General features: G+C 38.9%; 2 protein-coding genes and 1 non-coding gene across 13 annotated transcripts in view; 1 reads left to right on the top strand and 2 right to left on the bottom strand.

The window, feature by feature from the left end:
• Positions 1-3079, top strand: part of Osp (myosin phosphatase Rho interacting protein outspread) — a 156512-nt gene extending 153433 nt beyond the window's left edge. The window contains exons 16-17 of one of the 3 annotated variants that reach the window (XM_070659056.1): positions 694-858; positions 1090-3079. In XM_070659056.1, the coding sequence (XP_070515157.1) occupies positions 694-858; positions 1090-1238 (314 nt within the window). In that variant the 3' untranslated portion in view covers positions 1239-3079. The remainder of the gene's footprint in view (positions 1-693; positions 859-1089) is intronic. The other 2 variants (XM_070659057.1, XM_070659058.1) reach the window with 2 other exon arrangements.
• A 651-nt stretch (positions 3080-3730) lies between these two features.
• On the bottom strand, positions 3731-3924 carry LOC139104503 (U2 spliceosomal RNA). The gene has a single exon (XR_011546043.1). It is a non-coding gene; the product is annotated as a U2 spliceosomal RNA (small nuclear RNA).
• A 930-nt stretch (positions 3925-4854) lies between these two features.
• LOC139104044 (RNA binding protein fox-1 homolog 3) overlaps positions 4855-18351 on the bottom strand; it is a 256372-nt gene continuing 242875 nt past the window's right edge. For all 9 annotated transcript variants that reach the window (XM_070659263.1, XM_070659264.1, XM_070659261.1 and 6 more), the window contains 3 exons: positions 13160-13326; positions 11524-11587; positions 4855-10853 (listed from right to left, as the gene is read on the bottom strand). In XM_070659263.1, coding sequence (XP_070515364.1) covers positions 10809-10853; positions 11524-11587; positions 13160-13326 — 276 coding nt within the window. In that variant the 3' untranslated portion in view covers positions 4855-10808. The remainder of the gene's footprint in view (positions 10854-11523; positions 11588-13159; positions 13327-18351) is intronic.

Below are 18351 nucleotides of genomic sequence, written 5' to 3'. Positions count from 1 at the left end.
CATATCGCAGTACGCGATAAGTCGCCTAAAGATGTGCAGGTGATACATAAATTGGTGTGACAATGATCAAATAAAAATATATTTACATATCAGCTTTTTGCATAAAATTTTATAGCGGTATTAATTAACTCAGATTGAGCTTAGTACATTTTTCTTTAATGTGACTGAAAGTCACATGTAGAGGATCTAGTCACTAGCACATCTCTAGAATTAAGAGTATCATAAGGTGAATTGATATAACCGAACAATAATGGAAATTGAAATTAGAGATCGTCTTAATTAATTTTAATTTTGTTTTTTTGTTATTAACAAATTTCCCGAAAAGAAATATATATATATACGTATATATTTTTGAATTAATTTTTAAAGTAATTTTTATATAGTTACGTACGAGTATGTATACGTACATATGTATATATCCCGCGAAGGATTTGAATTAATGAATCTAGATACAAATTCTTCCTACGATTCTACAATAATCAAAAGTAATTTATAGCATTACGCGATAGATATCTTTTAGTGGTAATTAAATTCGCAATTAAAATTTAAAATAATTTTAATTGTGAGTTTAATCTTTATTCCATTTTTACAACACAATATATATTAATGGTTTATATGTAAATGACGTTTACGGATACATGTAACTTAGTGTATTGAGCGTAACAATGTTTCGACAACTGTTTGACATGCAAGGTGGCACAACAACAGAGATGCGAGTCGGCAGCGGCACTGGCTCCCAACGGTGGCAGGAGACCAAGCAGAATGAAAAGCAGCAGCTCTCGCAGACATACACCCTCCGTGCCAACGCTCGTCACGCATCCCGCCTCACCCCGGAACCCGCAGCTCTCTCCGTTGCAGGTCCGTTTGCCTCCTACTGCTTTGTTGAATGTTAAACGCATCGTTCATACCGCCTGCTTTCATGTCTGTCGCCACAATCTATACGATATTCGTGTCTGCTTTGTTTTTCGTATTACGTGGAAAATTGTACATTTATAATTTTTAATTGTGTCACGGATACTTAATATAAATGTTTTTATAATAGTGGACAATATTGTTGAGCGAGTTTTATCATTTGTTTATATATTACAGAGTTGATGAGGTCTCCAGCAGTGAGGTGGTCTAGCAGAAGTTGTCGCAGTCTACCTCCGACACCCACACCGAGTTACCATCATGCACTTCACCCTCCTCTACCCGCCGTGGGCATGGTTGCCGAAAGGAAGAAACGTTTCGAGCTCTGAATCTTTGATCCATTTAATTATGTCGTTAATTAATAACTATACAATATGCGTATATATACGAAAATGGCCGAAACGATATTACATATAACGTATTTAAAATTATTCGACAGACAAAATTCAGGTAACTGAATAGTAAAGCGGAAGATACCATTCGATATTTAAATAAAAGTGAACCACCGGTCAGATTTATGGTTCTTCTTTCGGAAACTATAAGACTGAAGGTATTTTTATATTCAATGGAACCGTGAATAATTTTAAAACGCTTTATGAAATATGGACCATTCAAATGCGAAATAATTCTTTATCTATTGATAAAATATACGCGATTCGCAAAAACACGAATCACAGTTTTGCCACTGCCATACGGGAATCGCGTGAGGCTTGGATGATTTTTGATGGACCAAAGTCTAAATACCAATCGCGCTTGTCGTAATTATTGAACATGTTTATTAAGTAAACATGATTCAATAGCCGATACAAGTTTCGATAACTAGAAGAATCGGAAAAAGGGAACGATTAATCCCTTTTCTTCCACAATGTGAAAATTCGTAATGTCAAGAGTTCATCGCAGGCCTATCGATCGCGATAGGTCGCTTCTGACAGAATTTTTCCCAATAAATTTTTCTAAGCATATTTACTAACGTCACATCACATTTGCGAACAACCGCGTTCTTTGATATGCATTTAGATTTTGATAAAAGAGTTTTTTACCGTAATAGTTGCGAATAGGCCTTTTGCTACAAATGGACTTTCTGCGAACGTCGCGATTTTGGAATACATATTTTTGGGGGCATTATTTACCGCAAAATGCTACGCGCGAAATTCTTTACGATGTGTGGTGCTAAAAACGAGCGCGTTAAGAAAACTTATTACGAATCATGTATACAATTGTCGTGATTATAATGTAGCGTAGAACTGTGTTTTGGTGTGAAAAACATGTAGGATTTATTAGATTACCATAATCTTCTCAAAATTCATATCAAAACACATTCGATAAATAAAATTACTCGATATTAATTGAATCCTACTCTTATCATTAAAGGAGATAATATTTTTTAAGTATATTAACATTTTGAAATACGAATCAACGTTCAACGTCAATAGGTTTTTGTAATTCCGGGGATTTGTATTTGTTAAATATATTGGTCAAGTTAAACGAGAGATTCCATTTTATATAATGGTTAAATTTGATTCTATATTTGCGTATGTCTATCCTCCAGAGAGGATCCCGTTAAGTTTGTTATCTTTAAGATACAAATATTTTATGAATTATGCACTTCTGGTTATTACAGAGAAAATATTCTGACAATAAGTTGGATAAGTATAAAAGAGGAGAAAAAAAAAAAGGAGAAATTTTAGTTTGTTGATCGAGAATGAAGAGATCATTTTACGCTTGTTTCTCTCTCTTGTTATGTATAGATACTGCACATAATACAACAATATGGTATTGCACTGTGTATTATCGCATCTTCTCATTGTGTAAATGTTTTCAGGTTGCGATCATTTGATGTTAATACTGTATAGTTTATGATGTTTTATTAAGGAGCAGTAAAATATAGACGATTAATTCTACCCTGTCCAATTTCCCATATATTGTGTGTATGGATTGTTTATATATATATTATTATTGTATTTTATATTATACATATATTATTATTGCGATTCGTTCCAGTGATTCGCTCGGTATTAAAACGTTAAAGGACGTTAAAAGCCTTTCGATTGTCCCTTATGTAGAATAATTACTCAGGATTGTTTAACATTTATAATATATTATAATTATGCTATTGTATTTGTATAATAATTTATACATAACGTTTGAAATAAAATCCAATAACCATGAACACATTTATTCGACATTTATTTGACAGCGGTAATTAATATTTATCAAGTAATTATTCATGCATATATTAACATATTGAACATTTTCCCGCAGAAAATCATAGATTCTTACGCAGATTTGCGCGCGGCGAATATCCGAAGTCCGTTGAGCGAAGAGTATAAATACGTGATCTTCGTGACTGACCGACTGATATGTTAAAAACAGCCAAGTTCGCGTCAAAAATTGTTTAAAAATATAGTGTGCATATCTCTTACACAAACTAACTTTATTTTTACCAATATTTTTTAGGGGATAAAAAAGCGGTAAATTGTTAAACTCTTTAATTTAAAAAAATTAATTTAAAATTAATTTATTATGGAAAATTTATAACTTATTCTCACGTTCCATAATAATATACTTTTAATATTAATTGATAGAAAAACTTTATTATTAAAAAATAATTTATTAGGTTAAACTAGATCTTAAACTAATTTCGAGTATAAACTCAATAAAGTTGAGAAATAATATTACTAACAAATTTTCCTTATATATCGTTCTGTCGCGAATTTGAAATGTGAAAAGACTATTAAAGTCTTAAGCCATCTTCGTGGTAAGCTAAGCAAATGTAGAGAGCTCCGCTTTAATCAGAGAGGAAATATTACTTTTATAAATAATTTATTAGGCCAAACTCGAAATTAGTGCAAGATCGAGTTGACCCGTGGCAAGTTCGGAGCAAGCTCCGAAACCTGCCTGATTTCAAAAATCAGTTTAATATTCTGAATCCCCTATGGGGATTGTATCAGATATTAAGCTGATAAGAACAGATACTACACATTTGATCTTAGCTCAAAAGAGCCGAGAAGCGATGTCACTGACAAATTTTCCATCCCTTATATACTGTTCTGTCGCGAATTTGAAATGCGAAAAGACTATTAAGTCTTAAGCCATCTCGTGGTAAGCCAAGCAAATGTAGACAGCATCCGGTTTCGATTGTTCCCTACTCTATACCGGCTTCGACCCCCCTTCCCCAATTCATCATTAGAAGCACGTGGCTTGAGCTACGAACTTTTTCGGTTTACTAGTAAGACTTTAATCTTATTTCATAAGTGAGATAACATTGCTGTACCATTAAACAGATTAAACAGTTCCGTGCTTTCTCTCGATCGTACTGTTTCAATCCTTTCGCGTATTGTGTTCGTGCCTCGCTCCTTCTTCCTCCTCTTCCGCCGTGAGATCTTCCCATGCACGTGCCGGAGTCTACGTACAGTCGGTCCACGGAACCTCCTGGTGAATAATTACCAGATAAAGATACCACCGCCTCGTGTAGGCTGATATCTGTGCTCTTCCACGACCGATTCGTTCCTGTGATTCGCTCAGTATTAAAACGTTAAAAGACGTTAAAAGCCTTTTAATTGTCCCTTATGTAGAATAATTATTTAGAATTGTTTAACATTTACAATCTATTATAATTATGCTATTGTATTTGTATAATAATTTATACATAACGTTTGAAATAAAATCCAATAACCATGAACACAATTATTCGACAGCGGTAATTAATATTTATCAAGTAATTATTCATGCATATATTAATATATTATTGGACATTTTCCCGCTGTATACAATATTTTAACTCTATTCATTATTGATTTTTTTTTTTTATGTTTAAGGAAAACTGATATTCCAAATCTTCTTGCGACAATACAAGAAAAACTTAAAGTAAAGATTTTGAAAAGAAAACAAAAAAGAAGAACCATCCTTTGTACAACCGTAAGAAGACAGGAAAGAAGACACTGATTTATTTGAAAAATATTTAATAATAAACATTGACAATATACAGAGAAAATACGCCATAAGAAGTCGCTATGGGATTAATAAGAACCTAACAACTGGTCCAGACTTACAAAATATCATCAAATCAGACAATGATAAAGGTGTCACGAGTCACACCTTATATTCCTATCAATATTCCGCAACTAAAGTTCATCGAGTTGACCATGTCCTTGCTCTCTTATACCTTTTTTTTTTTTTTACTTTTCTTTTTTTTTACCAATTTCCATTAACTTCTCTTGCGAGCTCGCTATTGCGTTTAAATTCTTTATCCGCACAAATCATACGCGGTTTGAGAAGGAAATCCGCAAGGAGACACAAAGAGATATCAACGGCGTTTCTCTTTGTGGATTTCTTTGTTTTCTTTCTTTCTTTTTTTTTTTTTTAACACTTGCGAGAAAAGCGAAAAAAAAAAACAAATGACAATTTTAGCGGTATCAGTTTTCTCAGCGATCTGAACGTCACTGGGTATTTCATTCGTTTGTCATTTCTGTCTTCGTGCTACCTTATAACGATTAATTAATTCGTGCTCTTGATTTCACCAATTTGTGGAGAAAGGGGTACGAGTTTCTCGCTCATCCGTCACGCACGCATACATACAGAGCACACGCACGCAGTATGTCCCATATACAGATACATTAAACTTTACACGCACGCGTTGCTAGAAATATCATTAATAATAACGTCCTAATGTCATGGAACATCCTTCTTTAAATTTTTCTTGCAATAATTCGAAAAGAATAGCATGACGCTGCCGTGTCAAGACATTTTTTCGCGATGGGACGTCGAATAAATTATCCGTTTATCACCTCGCGTCGATCTCACGATCGCACGGCAAGAAAGAGATTCTCCGGCAGCGTCCTGCTCAAATACCTAGGATATGTTGCTTGTAAGATGTGTCATTATGTAGTCATGTATTCATCTAGATTCATTTAAAAATCCCTTTACGGTATTTATCGTTAATTAATTATACGTATAATGTACGGTGCGTATCATTGAGTTATGTTACATTGCGCGATTCCACTAGCTCTGGATCTCGTCGTAGACGAGGATAAAAATCAATCGTTGGTGGAGTTGAAAAATTCAAGCTCGAGACCCTCACTTGCGTTCCACTGTTAATTTCATCAGGATAGAAAGAGATCCTGTCTGCACGTTACTCTAATCCGTACTTTAATCAGAAATTTTGCAGATCTTAATCTTTTATTAATTATCTAATACAAGTTTGCAGAAACGAGCCCTTTAATCCAAAGGGGAAGGTACGCTCGACAAAAATCGAAGACTAAAGTGACGATAAAGTGGGAGTTTCGGATGAGGACACGTACGGAAATTTGGCAGAAGTCGTCGGACTTCGTCATAAATTACTATCATCTAGATATGTCGCGTTCTTTGTAGACAATGTTTTTAACAGCCAAAAGCATTTTTCATTAATCCTCTCATAATTCTTTTTTCCCCAAATAAATTTGATTTAATAAAAAATAATAAAAAAAAGAAACAAAGAATACCGGAGAGACGTGAGAGGGTGGGAAGAGGCGGGAGGAGAAAAAGAGAGCTGATCTAGCCTCTAGATTCTATGAACATCTTGTACGATAGGCCTGCTCGCAACGGTTACGCGCTTAAAGAAGGAGAGAATTTAGGAAAGGAAGTTGTGCATTCGTGACGAGAAAATGGGACGCGACGAAACCGCGAGGGAAAAAAGTGTCTCACGCGGCTCTCCCGTCTCGCTAATTTGAGCTTGACTTATTATGCTAGCCACTAATAGTAATAGCCTATCGATAAAGGTCTCGATTACGAGTAAGTATAAATTGTAATTACAGTGTACACTGAAAGTAGATATGGCCTTACCTGCGACGACGACGGCTAGCGTACGTGATGCTCAACGTGGTGTGCGTCGAACCTCATACGAAGCACAGAGAATGTATGTACACTCACCGTCGGGAATGGCGTTCGTGGTGCTGCGACGGCGGCTAGCGTACGTGACCTTTGCGTGGTGTGCGTTGAATCTCACACGAAGCACGTGCGTAGATGTTCCACGATGTTCCACAGAGCACCGGTCACAGAGGACTAAGGGGGAACGCGGCCTCCCACTCCTCACCGCACTCGGCGGCCGAGAGTGGGGGAAGTCACATATGCCACCGCCGTCGCAGCAATTGCCATATCTGCCCTGCCTACATGTATTGCTTCGTGTGAGGTTCGACGTACACCATGCCAAGGTCACGTACGCTAGCCGTCGTCGTCGCAGGTAAGGCCACATCTATCTTTCAGTGTACAATATACAGGGAGATAAACCTCGCAGAATCTCTCTCGTATGCTTGCTTCCACCCGCGATAAGCGCGGCTGCGAAAATCTCTATTTCCAAAACGCATTCGTTCGAGTTCTTTTTTTTCCCTCCGAACCCGCGTACGGTTCCTTGTGCTGCGCCTTTCACGCGAAAAAGGTTGTGTGTGATCTGCGGAAAAAGTGACAATTTCGCACGACTCGACAACTGCCGTATCATTCAGCACTCACGTTTCGGGACAAAATTCGTTCTAGATTTTTTTTTTTACGTATTCACTGTGTAGTCAATTAATTAATCTACGTTCATTAATTTAACGTTACGAGAATCATGAGTATGTCTGAGTGGTTTCTTCTGCTTGCTTACTTAGAGTAGTTCTTAAATTATAGTGCGTTCCTCGGCACGCTTCTCCACGATCTTTTGTGCTCGAAAAATCTATGTTGATCTATGTACATGTACACGACGTTCGCGAGAGGAAAAAAAAAAGAGAATTGTCGTCCTGCCTCGAGCGCTTTCGAGTCCTAGAGACTCCTTAACTCCTAATCCTAGTTGAAGATTAGATTAAAACGTAACGACGGCCAAACTACCTGCCGTACTTTCTAAAACATCTTTGTCATATTTGGCTATTTCACACTTCTTATATTCTTGCTTTTTCATTCCGTTCTTCTTCTCCTTTTTAACTCTCCGCTCTTCAGTCGCATCAATTCGCATACACATTTCCTTATTCCTGTCATACGCGACGCATCGTGGCGTAACATATCTTATCCTTTTACGTATAATATATACGATAAATCCTCGCTTAACTATTAATTTAACAGAGATATCACTCATTCGACTCAGTGTGCGTACCATTTTCTTCCTTTTGCGTTACTCTCAAATAGAACATTTTTACTTTCTGTATAGCGCACCGGTATATCTACTCGATCAGGAAGCAATGTCACAAGAAAAAGATTTAGTGACCGAGAACGCCGATCAGAATAGAAACCAAAGTCGACGTAAACTGTAGTAAAAACAACATCAACGAATAAATTAATGATCCTAAGAGTGAAAAATATACTTATATAAAAAGTCATGTGCGTTCGGCAAAGAATTTCCATAAAACCTTAAATGTAACTACAAAAATAATATTCTTTAATATCAAAATACGCAACGTTACGTTAATTGTACCTCGCAACTGAAAATAACGAAAAAGGAAAAGAAAGAAAAGCGTAGTTCATGTTACTTAACGGGAAGTGTCTATCTGTATCGGCGTTTTCGATTACTCGATGTATTTCATTACAAGTGGATCGGCATTCAGCTGAACCTAATTATTCTTTGTGACGAGAAGACGAGTTCGTTTTACAGGCACGCGCGCGCGTCACTTCGACATCGAGGAACCGAAACGACCTGCTGAGTATCCAACAAAGATCCACGCTATAAAGATGTTCGTACAATATTGCTTATTACCGGTTAATAGTGATGCGACTTAGCGAACAGAGCCTCGTGCTTTCGCGATGCGCCTTATAAGATCGATCACGCTAGGAGACGCATTCTACAAGTCTATCTTCGTTTACGTACTATTACTACGTTCTCGTTTGTTGGCGTCGAGATTCTGCGCTTAGCGATTACGAGCTGGACTCTGCTTAACGTTTAACTGTAGTAAAAAAAAAATTGTCATGTTTGTTCAATAGTTTAACTAAATAAATAAGTAATGGAAAAGGGAAAATATCGCATGACAAGTTCAGAGTTGTCATGTTCTTTTTGAAGAAAAGAGAGAAGAGGCGTTGACGTGACAATATGACCGTATTCTACTGCTCCAATTCAATGTTCTGTTAATATGTACGTAAAACGTTGCAATTAAATTGGTAAGCAAAGCTTTTCTAACAAGTAATAATTTATGTTAAATTAATGATGCAAACATCTCAAATTAAAGTTTCAAAAAACGAAAATTGAAACAAATCTTTACAAAATAAATTTCCAAAATTTTGCAATTTAATGTAAGATATACTCCTTTGAATAATGTAATTTTATGGAAAATGCATCAGTTTACTTTGCTATTTGATACTTCGACGAAAACAATTAGACGCAAGAGATAGTTTGAAATTTTGGTAATTACGCCTGGTTAAATATGTTTAATTTGGCTTGAATATCGGAATTCATGACTTGAAGCGTCGTTTGAATATTTAAAGATAAATACAGATCGAAGGTACGCTATTGTAATTTAAGAAACAATTTGATTAAATCGTGCGCAATTAGAATCCGGCATACTGTTTCAGAGGTCTAAGCTGTTCTCGTCTCTGTCTTCTTCTGTTTTCTTGCTACTCTTCCATGTTAACTGAGAACAGAGTTTTAGTTCGCAAACCTACGCATACACACGCGCGCAAAATCGCACTCACGCACAATATTTTTGGCATAGAACCCTACCGGTCACGTGGATGCCTTTACTTCTTTCTAGGTCGTATTTTTTCTTGTTTCTTTTAACTAGCTACCTAAAAATCTCGCTTTCTCGGATCACCTCGTGTCGGTTCGTGTCGACTGAAATCGTCAATACCTCACTGCCATAACAAACGAATAACTTTCATATTGTAGCAAAATATATTGTGTCGTTTTGTAGTTATTATTCACTGAATAATTGTGTATTTGCGCATTTTAATTTCACAACTTGAATGGATCATGTGCGTTATCCTACGACGTTTGTGCGAAATGTTTAAGGGCTTTACTTGATTCGACAGCCCTTTTAAATCATTAACACTAATTGCAAATCTTAACTGAACGCAAACTTGTGCAACATTGATTTGAACAAAAATAATTAATTACAACAAATGTACAGCTATATTACACATATTTTAGTAAATTGGCAAATGTGCATGAACCATGCATCGTATCAGACATAATATCACAACATTGATGAGTTTTACAAAATTTATAAACGAGAAAGAAAGAGAATAAAATATAACTACACTATGGTATTTTATTTAGTGGCTTGCAAAGAAAGTCTTTGCAAAATTAAAACAGTTGGAATTATATTAAAAAGTGTCGTGAAAATTGCACGACAAATAGAAAGAAACGTGATGGTGTTATTGAAAATAATTTTGCACAATAAAATTCGAATATGCGAGAAGCATTGTCATCAATTGCATTTTCGATTTCAATATTTGAAATTCAGTTCAATTTACTGAGACTGATCAGAATGAGAACAGAGTCAGGTAGAAGACTCTCCCCTGCGAATAGCTGCTAGCAGGGGAGTGACTTAGAGAAGGCTTTAGAGGTGATTTCCGGCCGAACACGACTCGACACTTTGATGCGCCGACCTCAACGCTGCGTTTACAGACCGATTTTGCTCGCCCATTTCAGTCATTGTTCACACACATATATTTTTTTTTTTTTCCGAAGGTACTATTTAAAGATTTGACCGTATTTCGCTAGTTCACGTTAACAGCAGTTCCGTTCCGATTTCGATGTCGAGGGAGTCGAGAACGGATTCGCATTTTCACGAAGGTCCTAAGCCGCAAAACGTTGGGAGTAAAACCGGCGAGTCAGCGTGGGTCCAGGCTCGTCGTCTCGTGGGTGATCTCGATGATGGCAAAAATGACGTGGGTGATGATTGTGTCTGGTCATGTTCTGCTGAGTATAACTTGGAAGGCTCTCGCGTTCTGCTTAACGGATCCATTTAATATGGCGTGAACCTGTTGTAGCCACCTCTGTATACCGTTGCCTGCAAAAAGGAAAATTCGTGAGATACAATTTCGGCGTGGCGTGCACCGGATAAAATCACGCATAAATCCGTCGCGGGTCGAAATTTACGTTGAACGTTTGTTACAAGATTTTATTTCGCGAACGGAAGAATTTACGGAGATAAGCAATCGGGTAAGGTTTCATATCAAGTTATTAAATCGCGACGTGACAAACGAGAAGCTAACCGAGAGCGGGCTGAGATAATTATTCAATTATCTCCGCGTTAAATTGAGTTTGTCCGGAATGATTAAACTTCTTCGCAGGTGCTCGTTTCGTCCGGTCATCCTCGTCATCTGAGCAGAGCAATACGGCTTCTCTACCGCGCAAATCGAGACCGGCGGGCCCGAATAGTCGGCGTTTGAGGATAAATGCGCGCGATGGGAGCACGAGCCATTAACTTTCGCCGCGACACAGTTCCCGTAAGTTGAAAATGCCCGGCATTAATAATTCATATGTGAGTGAAACGCGTTTCCCTCCCCCCCCGCGTCCGCTGCGGTCCTTCCTAACGCCCGTTATTTATAGCGTAATAACAGGGTGCTCCATTCTCCTCCCGGGGCGGGAGGGAGATCTATGCGCGCGATTTAACGGCACTACCGTTAAATGAAATCGTAAAAGTACACTTCGTAATCGAAGTCTCTCTTCTTTCTTACCCCGTATCCCGCTACAGGTCCGATGCCATGTCCGAGGTAGGGATCGGCGTATTCACGCCCGTAGCTAAAAGAACAATAAAGAGTATTATTATAATGCCAAGCGACTCGGTCGATTCGTTCAAGTCGAACGATTTCATACGCGCGCATTTGTTATACATATACGTGCTCTTTCGATCTTCCGCCGGTGCGAGGAAGATCGAAAAAGGAGTTAATAATACTATAACGCAAGATGTCGAGAAAGCGGCGTATGAAATCGATTCCGATACTCATATTTGTACTTGATACGACAACCTCGGGACGTGTTGGATGCAAGGTATCGATTTAAGGTTTCTCAGGAGGTGTGTCTGAACTTTCGGCGGAGCTGTCGGGATGGGTCTGAATTTCGGGAATAAATTTGCGACTCCGGAGAGGTCGTCCACGTCGTCGGGGTTTGCTGCAAGGAATGGACTTTTCATGTTAGAATACGGTCAACAAATGGCTATCTCTGCTTTTGCGGAGAATTAAAATATTTCGAAGGGGGAAGGGGGAGGCGGGGAATAAAGGGAGATCGGAGGGAAAAGAAGCGCGGATGCTGCGGGTAAATGTAAAGCTGGACCGTCATCAAGGGGAGCGAGATGAAGGCAATTTATCGCGATGTTCAATACGTACGATATACACTTTGACCTCACTCTCGTAATGGGGTCGAACCAATGACTTCAAAGCGTTCCCCAATCTATACACGTACTTGCGTGTCATGAGACTGCACGCTGACCACAACTATGACGGTCTCGCGGCCCTTCATATCAGTAATGAAGACAATATGCGTTGTAATTCCGCATGCACCGAGTAATTATTCTTACGAGAATGAAGTCGGAGTGCATTAATAATAAATAAAAAAATTAATAACCACCGCGTGAATATTTATCAAGATATATTTCACGTAATTATTAAAATAAGACATTAATTTAAAAGTACGGTCGAAAAAAAAAATATTTAAAAAATTACAACCACGAAATCCGTATTCCGAATAATATAACGATATAGTAGACACTAAATAACGATTCATAAATAATTCATGTAAGATAAATGAAGTGCTGCTTTAAAGAAATATATAATAAAAAAAAAAAAAAAAAAAAAAAAAAGAAAGAAAAGAGATCTTGCGAGTAGAACACGTTCGCGAGAAAAAGTTGCAAGGCTCTTTCTAAGAGGAATAAAAGGAGGGAGTTCGAAAAGTTCTCTCTTCCTCGAAGAGATCTATGCTTCACCCCGGCAACAGCGTCTCTCTCAGCGTTTTCTAAAATTTACCGAGCTACGTTTGATCAAGCTCGAAAACATTTTTTCGTTTAATTTCGCACGCACATTGACGGACTTTTATTTTTTAATTTCCTCCCCCTACCGAATCCCTGCCAAATAATATATCAGCGGCGAGCAAATAATTCAATATCAAAAGCTACGGCAAAAACGAATTCCAGTTTGGTTAAATAATCCGGGAACCAGTTCACTAAATCTGGGACGTCCTATATATCGAGTGGCAAAGGGAGAGTGGAGGGCGAGGGGGAGAAAAGGGTGAGGGGGAGGCTCGAGATCCTGGAGGACTCGGTGGCGAGTGAGAGTACATGGACGGGGGTTTTCTCGGGTGAAAATGTGGTGCACTTACCCCGCGACTGCGGCATATCCTGCGACCGGTTGTGCCGCAGCTGCAGCTGCGTTATATGCGCGCGCAGCTACCGCCGTGTAGGTCGCTGCAGCTGCGTACGTGGCCTGCTGTGCCGTTGATAGCGGTGTCTTCAGCAACGGTGATGCTGCGGCCGCCGCTGCCGCGGCCTGAAACAACAACCATGACCCGCCATGCAAGGCTCAAGCAAGCTCGAAGACAGACAGAGAGGATGATCTCAGCGAGAAACGATACTAATACGATCGTTCCTAGAGGCGCGTGTCGTTGCACACAGAAAACGTAGCGTCAACTCCAAACCTGAAGTGCCAATTGCGGCTGGGAAAAAGTCGTAGAAAAAGCAACGGTAAAAGTCCACTCAATAATCGCGGCTGTTATCGGCAAAGTAGCCGGTTTACTCCCGTAAGTATTCAATAAAATCAAATGGAAACTTTGAATAAACCGCGCACTTTTTCCAATCAGCCTCAATTGATCGTCGTGACAATCTATTTTAATGCGGGAAGAAAAAAAAAAAAAAAAAAAAAAAAATTACAAGAAGAGCTTTAGAGGCGATTTACAAAATATTAGGCACACGGTAATTAATGTACAGTTAGTGGATCAGTAAGATAATTAATATTCTCGCTACGCAATGCAAAAACATATTCGAGTAGGTAATTAAATAATTAAAACTACTTCCGCGACAGTTTCAACGAAGTTGTTCTTTACCTTCTCTTAAAATATTTCTTTTTTCACTGCTTTACAACGTTACGCGTGTTTCGCTCCACCCGCAAATCTCGTTACGCGCTTTTAATTAATATTCAAAAAATTTCTCCCGCTAATCAATTTTCGTAATTAATGAAGTGAGCTGCTGTTAAAATGTTTGCTAACGTTTTCTATGTACAATTACTACGTGAAACGCATCAGCATTGTTCGCTGTGACATCGATAGAACAGCGAGATGCAATAGCCGCGTGACATTTTCAGGCTTGAACACATATAGGAGGAAAAAAGAAAAAAAAAAAAAAGAGTAAAAAAAACATTGTCGAAAACCTTTGCATCGCATTTCTCTCGCTGTTTTAAAAATGTCAGTGCATGGATATTCAAACATTTCGAGCATATAAACTAACTGTGACACTCGAAGCTATATTGTATATAAGCTCCGAAGGAGATACGATATTTACAAGGAACATGATCTGATGATGATATTAATTAATTTGATCACACCAAGCGACTATGTTATCGAATGTAATTTCGCGATAATGCAAAACATTCCACTTTCTAATTTACGAGTCCTAAATTACAGAAAACGTATGGAAAAAGAAAAGTTCTTCGTCGTTTGCGAATTTTGTTTTTTTTTTTTCAAACTATTTTATCGCACACATTAAAACGAGACAAGTAAAAGGATGTATTATGGAATTACTTTTTTCCTTTTTCTTTTTCAAACAAATATTTCTTTTGTTCCATGTTAAATAATCAGGTAACAAAACGAATGAATAGAAAGATGTAAATATGTCATGCAACATGAAGATTCATGAAAGTAACCACGGTGCAAGATAAAAGACTTGAAAACTACAAATATACGAGGGTAGAAAAGGATCGGGGATGACGAGAGTTGTCGGTCTTCTTCTCTTTATTTCAATCTCAACGCAGAACTTGGCCGATGAGAAAGGAAAATCACAAAAAAATACCCTTTGCCTAAAGTAACACAGAACGGTGGAACGGAACGGTTACGAGAACCATGGAGACGAGCGGGTAAGAAAAATACTTTTTGTAGCGATCGAAAATAACCCTGAATTTCTCGAACCATGTGTCGCAATACTATTGCGCTCCGAAAACCGAGCGGGCTCATTCGGGGGAATCGCGAAAGAGCCCGTCCACAATCGTGGTGGGAAATAACTACGTTCAAACAGTGACTATCCCATAGGTGTTTAAATGCAGCATCGAAATCGCGCTCGATGTACCAGGGGATTTACGACCGATGGAGATAGGGGCTGTTAAGCGTCGGCACTCATTGGCGCCGGGATGATCGCGAGAAGACCTACGCGCGCTTTCAACTGCGATCTGTGGACCGACGTGTGTGTGGGTACGTACACATATATATACATATATACTATATATATATATTCCATTACGGCGATTCTATTGCGACAGCATTAACACGTGCGCTGAGATGCCCGCGATTTCCATGACATTTCCATTCGCGCGTTTGACCTAAACTCTCAAATGCAGTTTGCTCGAACGTCGTCGTGCAAAAAGAGCTCCCTGAAAGCCCTAAAGGATTAAGTTCGCCGTTTTGAATACGATTGTCCAACCCCTTACCGTTCATTTATTGTAAAATTATATACGTAATTTTACGCGGTGTCACGGAAGACGTGATTAATTTCCTTAATTAATGTTATGGTAATGGTAACTGAATATTACAAAATTGTTAATAAATTGTTGTATAAATTTATATTATACTACGCGAATGGGAGAACTTTTGTTTACGACGAGTTGGAATTTAAACTACTGTAGTAAAATATCTCCAAATAAAATTAAGGATTAAATAATAATTAATAAAAAGAAAAAAAAATTGTTCGGTAAACGAATCCACCAACAAATCTGCATTTCGAATATAAATTACGCACCTTGTTGATATATTATGTACAATTTATATTATCCAATCCATAAAATTTTACTTTAATATTAACTAGACAAATTATCATTTTATTACTTCAATATTAACGCAAAGTGCGACAATGCAAAAGGAATATTATAACAGTTACCATTCCGAAACGTCAAGTGTTATTATATCGTTCGCAATAATCAGTACAGTTATTTTGTAATTAATGAAGAAAAGCGATGCAAAATGTATTCTGAAAATTCTCCGAATACTAAACCTCGTTGTTTACAATCGTGGAGGAATATTAATGCTCGGAGCGTTATCCACGGTGCATTCTAATCAGTAAAACTCATGACAATTTAATTAAAAAATTATATAAGTAACCAAGTATTTCTGCAATATTGAAGCACGTTCGTTAAGTCTATCACGAGTTCTTCGTAAAGCTCGAAATCGAAATTTACCGAGTAAAAAGCGCATAAAAAATTTCAAAGAACTTCAATAAAAAAAAAAAAAAAAATTTGTTGGCAGCGCGATTAACAATACAAACAACGGATTAAATTTTTCGAGTAATAGTCGCCGCGTTATTTCGCGAACGACAGCGTTATCGAACGTTCAACACATTTTGACTAGCACGGTGTGTAGCGGAAGCAGCGTGAATTGGCTGACCTGATCACGTATCCGCGACGAAAACACGATTCAGTCGGCGCCAGAAACTTTCGACGGTCAGGTTGTTATTCGACATTTTGTCACGGAAAAAGAGCACCGAGGTGTAGGCGGTGAGCGAGCTGTTTTGCCCAGCGGAAAGAAAACAGGACGGGAGCGATTGAAAGCGGAGCGAGAGGCGCCAAATTGCTCCGGGTATTATCGCGGACGAGATTTCTCGAGCGCTGTTCGACGTACGACCGTGCACGGCTTTGGCGGACGCGACGCACGGACCCGGCGGACGGCCGGCTAGGCAACAGTCTAAGTAGGGATAGTCCAAAGGTAGGTCAGTCGTAACCTACTTTCCGCGTTATCTGTCTCTCTCGCACCTCTACGGGTGATCGACCACACAGCTGGCGCCGCGCGCGGACCTACGGCAATCGCGCAACCTACGATAAACCTCGCGGTGGCTGTACGTGGACTCCCGCGCGCAACGTCAGGCCATCGACCTGACACAAAATGGCTACCGCGACGCGGCATAGCGAACGGGCCTCAAACGCGGAACATTTGTCGCACGGAGAGTACGGTAATATACAAATATATTTGTATATGATATCGATATGCGTGCTTAATTAACGTGAAACTTTTGTCTGTTACAGATAAGGATCGAGAAAAGAAGCCGTCGTCGTTAATAATCCGGCCCAGCGTTCGGCAACTTGAGAGACCTCGGAGAGGCAAGGTGCATCGACGCAGCAATTTCAGAAGTAAGCATTCATTTGTATTTTCATAAAATCGACAGTCCCGAGACATTAAATGAATATTCAGAATAAGCGTGATATTCTTTTCAGTGTTGACTTTGCCCGAGCGCGAGCGAAGGATTGTACACAAACAACGGGGTGATGGGGGGATCGGACGAGCGGCGGCCGTAACTTTGACGCTGCGTGCTTTGGGTGGGAGTCATTCGCGCTACGCAGGTGTTCCACGCGGCAAGGGCAGCTCTCGCTATTCTCGCCAAGAGGTAATTCTAATGAATAATTCTAACGAATAAAGAAAGATGTCGGTTCTCAAATATATCTAGCTTCTTTTTCTGTTTAGATTAGTCTCGAAAAGTGTAAGTGTCTTCGTCGCCGTTACTAATGGACAACGAACCACCGGCGTCGTATTGTTTCGTGAGTGTCCTGTTTGCCGAAGATGACTGAGAGGAGGAGGAGGCCTCGGAAAGGCATCCTGCTTCGGCGGAGCAACCCCACGGTAAGCATCACTCTTTTCATATAATAAAATTAATAATTTTGATTTATCCATGATAAACTTTATTTTTAATTTTTTTTTGTAATTAATAATTTACTTAAAAACCCGGAAACATTTTTTTTTTTAAGTTAATAAATATTTTCAGCATGTCTACAATTTAAATTTTATATTTGTTACAGATTCATCAACTCCGCCGCTGCGCATCGTTCCGGTGAGTCAAAATTTATTTTTTCTTACGATATATATGAACTTCGGGTGGGAAAATCACTTTGCACGCAAAGGAATATTTAAAAAAAAAAAAAGAAAACTCCGTCAAAGAGCGCCGGCGACGTGATCTTCGAGATTAATTCGACTCCGCCGCGGTAGGAATTATGCAATCGTTAGCGTGCACGACCACAACGATTCGCTCGCGATGAAATATCGTCGGAAACAAGGAGACAATAATTTCTCGCGGATTCAATTTCCGGGGGCAACCGACCGGAAGTGCCGAGAGATCGCGGCAAAAAAACGATCCTCTTGCCGCGCGCAAAACCGGTGATTACGGCTTTTTATCTCGCAGTTACGTCGATTCAGCGCCTCGTTGCGAACCGAAGTGCTCGCGAGTACTTTTTCCCGCGTCGCGTCACGTCCTTTCTCGCGCCTTTTGTGCCCGAGATGGTTAATCTGTTAAACGACGCAACCGCAAACTCGAAATCTCTATTTACATT

Source organism: Cardiocondyla obscurior, linkage group LG07 (assembly GCF_019399895.1).
Source record: "Cardiocondyla obscurior isolate alpha-2009 linkage group LG07, Cobs3.1, whole genome shotgun sequence".
Classification (NCBI taxonomy): domain Eukaryota; kingdom Metazoa; phylum Arthropoda; class Insecta; order Hymenoptera; family Formicidae; genus Cardiocondyla; species Cardiocondyla obscurior.
Note: the sequence above shows the minus strand (reverse complement) of the source record. Positions and strands in the feature narration are given on the sequence as shown.